The 6,036-nt window shown below is 21.7% G+C and overlaps 1 protein-coding gene across 1 annotated transcript in view; it reads right to left on the reverse strand.

Annotated features, from left to right (window-relative positions):
- Positions 1–5,175, reverse strand: part of LOC111635299 (galactoside 2-alpha-L-fucosyltransferase 2-like) — a 25,236-nt gene extending 20,061 nt beyond the window's left edge. The window contains exon 1 of the mRNA XM_023380229.1: positions 4,758–5,175. Coding sequence (XP_023235997.1) covers positions 4,758–4,905 — 148 coding nt within the window. The 5' untranslated portion in view covers positions 4,906–5,175. The remainder of the gene's footprint in view (positions 1–4,757) is intronic.
- Between the last annotated feature and the right edge of the window lie 861 nt (positions 5,176–6,036).

Raw genomic sequence — 6,036 nt, forward strand, 5'->3', positions numbered from 1 at the left:
AAATAATATATATATTAAAATATTAATATATATATATAATATATATGAAATTCATGTATTGAAAGTTTTTAGATTTAATACATGAATTTCGTGTATTATTTTAAAGATTTTTTCCCTATTTAGGCCTATCTAAATATGGCTGAGTTTAGTTAATAAATAGTTAATAAATATCTAAATATAGTTAGAAAATAGTTAATAATAATTGTAAATTCGTAATCATTAATACAGAAAACAAAGGAAAAGAGTGTTGTGAAGAGAATATAGCTGAGATAAGCATACATATTTTAATGTATTAAAATTTTTTACTTTATAGTTTATTGAAATGGAAAAGAATCAAGAATTACAATTAGGCCTATATAAAAGCATAAATTTTATTTTAAAAAATACAAGTAATATTTTAACTTAAAAATTTTCAAGAATAGATTGATGCCCTTGTCAAATTATAAAAAAACTTTCATTATTGTTAAATCATTTATTATAATTTATATTTATTTTAAACAACGTAAAATAACGTAACGAAAATTGATGTTTGTAAAATAAAAATACTAGAATAAAAAATATTTCATTTAATTCAATTAATTAAAAATTAATTGATCATATAATTAAATCACTCTTTAATATAATAAAATAAAAATAATTTCGACCATAAAAATTCTTATTTGTATGATAACGTATCAAAGAAAAATTACGCAGTAAAATTTATTTAAAATATAGGGTATATCATAACGGGATAGTAAATGCGTACGCATATTCTTCACAAAAACTAAAAGAAATGACCCAATAAACATGATCATATTTGAATAATTAAGGAGTTAAAGTTTATTTTATTTTAATTTTTACTTTCTAACATTAGAGATGTTCAAAGTAGTGATTCTTCAGCACACCGCCTAGACTCCATAACATTAACTTCCTTACTAGATTCTGGTTCTTAATTTCCACGCTGATTTATAAATAGCGTTATGACTTCTGGATATTCTCCATCTGTCTTCACCACAGAAAATGATCGTTGCTCTCTGAGACGCTGATGAATACGGGTAAACATTCTCTCGTCCGAAATTTGGCGGCCAGGGCTTTGTAATAAAGACGGAGTATTTCTGCTGCGTTCCCATTTACGATATAAATGTCTGCAAACTTCTCTAAATTAAAATTATTCGCCATTTTTCACTAGTACAGAAAGAAACAAAGCGTTTCTGCAATTCATTCACAAAACGCTTCATCGGTACAGATTGCAAGAATATTGTTTGCAAATTTTTTAAAATTCAAATCCAGGTTTAAAAAATTTACATACAATAGGCTAAAATTATTGTGGCCTATTAAATTAATTAACATGAAAAGCTAATTATTTGAAGGACTTTTGAGACATCACAATTCTAAACTGTCTTCACGCTATCACGTGGATCTTTGCCACGTTTCAAATTTATTTCGTGGTCAGGAATGGCGCTGACTTTGCATAATTTTCCATAGGCATAAAAATTAAACAGGCTCCAACTCCTTTCCTACGGGTTTTACGATCTGTATTTATTGGAACTTTTAGTTTTAAGATATGAAATACGTGTAGGCCTATGCATTTTTTTATCAATAGTTACGTTCACTCTAAATTTTCGTTTTAAAATATTTCTTTAAGTATGTATGTAATTTGACATCCTTTTATATAATAAATTGTACGTTATCCATGCAAAATGTTCTGTTTAAATATTACATTTACTGAAAATATCACGCAATTGCAACTCACATTAATCGAATTCACAAGCTTTTTCGATTAGAAAGACAATTTTTTTTTTTTTAAATACATAAAGTTTATTTTGTTATAATATTGTGTAAATAACTAAATAACACGACAAAAAATTTAAATTATAAATGTATTGAAAATTCATTAAACAATAAAAGTCATTTTTAAGAGAAAAATCTCTAAATTGTTTTCTTATTTTTAAATAAAATTAACTAAATAATTTTAATTACATTTTATTTTCGTTTAAAAATTAATTTTGATCAGAATACAAAGCATAGATTCCAATTAAATTACTTTTAGATTCTAATAAAAACATGTAAAGTTTAATTACTTTTTTGATTTAATTTAAACGAAAAATTTTGAAATTAAAAAAGTATCCAATAAAAAAAATAATAAAAAAGTCATTTAAGAGTTTATTAGGTAATTTAATTTAAAATTGTTTTTATCAATTATTATCATTATTAAATAAAAAATAAAATAATAAAAATGTTTTCTAGGTAATTATTATTATTAGATATTGAAACAAACATGAATTTTTATTAGTATATTATATATAATTTAATTTATATATTAATTTAAAGCAATTAACTTATACACTCAAAAAGTTCTTTATACAATACATTTACTAAGATTAATTTACTGACAATTTTATATAAATTGTCAGTAAATTTTCTCATTAAAAATGGATAAAAAATTGAAGTAAGTCTTTTACAGACAATTTTTTCCCCTTAAAGACTTTAACATTCGAAAACTGCATTTATGAATTCATAAGATTTTAATTCTTTTGAAAATACTGAAATTATTTCTACAGATTAAAAATTAAAATTATAACATTTGAATAGGAAAATATATTAACTCCACAATACATTTGAGAGCGTGAAAAATTTAATTTTACATTTATAAAATTTATGAAGTTAAAAAAAATTATACTTTAAATAATTTCTAAAATATCATGCTATAGTTTCTAGATTTTTATTATTTAACATATTAATCTTATGAGAGTTGTCTGAATATTATAATTAGAATTATCCAACCTATCAGAATTAATAAAATAATTTTGATCTTAATTAATAAATAATTACAATTATCTAATCTTCTTTAATTAATTTACACACCATTAATTATTGTTTTTTACTTACTTTGATTAAATATAGTCTATATAATTAACTTTTTAATACTGTATATAGTTGAGAATTTAAATATGTGTAATTTAGATTATAGAATATAATTTAAAATTTTTAATTGTAATTAATTTAGTATATAATTAATTATTATTTTATTCTATAAATTATTTATTAAAGCACTGAAAAATCATGGAAACATTAGAAATCAAATTTTATTCAATTGTCTTTATTATAAAATTAATATTTAAGTAATAGTTAATAAGTTTTTTATATATAAAAAAGCTTAATTTTATAATATTAATGACTATAATGTGTTTTAATAAATTAATGCATTTTTAAGGCCCTACTAAGGAATATAAAAATTATTTTTTAAAGATATTTTCATTGTTTAAATATAATTTATTCTTTATTATTTAGAGGTTGTTTATTTTTTAGATATTTTTATAAACGTCTATATACACAGAATGTATTTTTATACAGGAAGAATGGTTAAGGTCGGTTTAATTCTAAATAAATTAATATGCAAATTAATTCAAAACTTCAGTAATTCTACATAATTAAATTGTAATCCATTATTTAATTTTATATTTTAAAAAACTGTAATGAATGTAATGTAAATTTGTATAATTTGACGTTTGCAACAGAATATATTATAAAAGTTTATTTTAAAATTTATAAATGTATTGCTACGTGTTACTTTTATACAGTACTAAAAACAAGAAAAATTCCTTTTAAAAATATTATATTATTATTTATGCCAATAGAAAGTTTAAAAATTCATAACCTTAAAGGTCAGAAATTTATTTTTAGATGATTTATCAAGCAGATTTTTTAAAAAGGAGCATTTAAAATATAAGGAAAAGTTTTATGTAATAACAGGAATAGATATAATATTTAATATATCGCAATATATTTATTAAATTTTAATATAATATTTGGAATTTAAAACATAAATTTTTTTCAAATAATTGAAAACGTTATTGCAAAATCTGACCAAAATAAATTGGACAGTCTCCAAAATTCGACTATTAATAACTTTAGAAAACCAAACTTTTTATTAAATCAAAAAATATAATTAATATTTAATGATTAACATAATTGTTTCTATCCCGTTAGTTAAATATAACCTATTTATCTATTTTTAGATTAAAAAAATCCAATATTTTACTGATTGATTTAGATTCCTATGTATTAGATTCCTATGTAGAACAATTTTATGTATAAACACATCAATACGTTTTTAAAGACAAACACAGCTTTACAAAGCAAATAGTAATTTAATATTCAGTTGAAATGAATATGGATAATGATAAAATTATACTAATACAAATTTGAAATAAATATTAAAATTGTGTTAACGGTTTGAAGCTGTTTAAAGTTTTATAAAACTTAATAAGACGAAAACGTTTTACTAGCCCTTTAACCTTTAAAACTACCTTATCGTCCTTATCACTACTCTATTGTTAGTTGCCATGGAAATATATTATGAATGCTGGAAATCATCGACAATTGATATTTATCTTAAAAACTAATTTTATTTCAAATTACCTATCGCAGGTGAAAGTTGGAGAATTTTTGAATAAATTATTAAAAAATGAAAAGAAATAATTAAAATAAAATAAAACGCAGTCATAACTAGTGCGAAATCATAGTTAACGAATTTCCGGTGTCTTACACACCTTGTCCTTCAAGAGAAAAGGAAAAAAAAATCTTTCTATATATTTTCCACATGCAACCAACTACCTCTACAGTACACATTAACCTACATTACAGACTCAACCGAAATTATTAAAGTAAATCGGTCATTTTTTTAATTATAATTAACACCGAAAATATACAATAAAATTAACAGAGATATTCTTTACAGTATTAATATATTTTTATCAATTATAAAGTTAACTTACCTTTCGTGTGACGCCATAAAGAACCGTATATCAAATCTCTGGGATCATACAGAAAAAAAAATAAAATTACAACGATTATAATACATATTTTACTCTTTATGAACCTCAAAGCAAATAAAGACTTGACATCGATGAATCTAAATAACATAATGCATTACACTCCTTCTGGCGCCACTCCACGTGACCGAAATAGAACAATCATGTTTTATGTAGCTACGACTACGATGCTGTTGTAACGTTGACGACATTAATCAATTATCCTCTGATTCGTTTGTAAACTCATTCTTATCTGTTTCAAGTGATCACCGTTGCAACACAACCTTCTCTAAACAGCGACGACATCTTTCTACAACAGAACCATTGTCTATATCATGTGATTCCTAGTTACTTTTCTATTGGTCATCGACTGTATTCCACTCGGATCGAATATTATTACATCACAAACTGGATAGTAATAACCGTAAATGAACTTCTATCACGAATAAAACCTGTTTTTATCAATGAAACTCGATTAAATTTAAAATTTTTACTTTAAAAATGTTTTTTTTTAATTTAAATTCTTTTATTAAGAATTTTTCGTAATAAAACAATCGCTCAGTAATAATATAAACGAATGGTCATTTTTAATCTTCTGAATCATTTATAAACGTATTGATTTTAAACTATTGTACACGCAAATTAAAAAAAAAAAATATGTTAAATTATGATACAGGAATAAAAATCTTTTACGGTATACAAATTAATAAGTTTTAAAGTATTTATATTAATTATACATTATCTATAAAGTTTTTTTAATTTTAATTTATTAATAAGTTTTTTATTAAATTATTAAATTATGATTCACTTTAAATTGACATTTAAATAAATAAATGATAATTAACAATGCCGCCCAAGTTTTTATTTGTGCAATTAATAAATGTTGAAAATCTATTATATAAAAATTTGTAATGGTATTTTTATCCGATAAACTCCTAAACATTAAAACAATTTCAAAAATAAATTTCAATAATAATAATGGAGTTGAGTTACTTATCGATCACCGGACATTATACATATTCAAAGAATTAATACAAAAAACAAATTAGAATTTTTTTATATTAAATAATATTAACAGTTAATTAAATAAAGTTCTATCAAATAATATAAAGTACAATAAAAATATCATTAAAAATTTTTAATAAAATTAAAATAATAAAAATATAGAAAATTATAACAAAATAATAAGAATTTACATGGATATAACTCTGTAAAAATTATAAAGATACTTTAAAATATATAT

This window comes from Centruroides sculpturatus, unplaced genomic scaffold (genome assembly GCF_000671375.1).
Source record: "Centruroides sculpturatus isolate CEXI.00-Female unplaced genomic scaffold, Cexi_2.0 scaffold928, whole genome shotgun sequence".
In the NCBI taxonomy this organism is placed as follows: Eukaryota; Metazoa; Arthropoda; class Arachnida; order Scorpiones; family Buthidae; genus Centruroides; species Centruroides sculpturatus.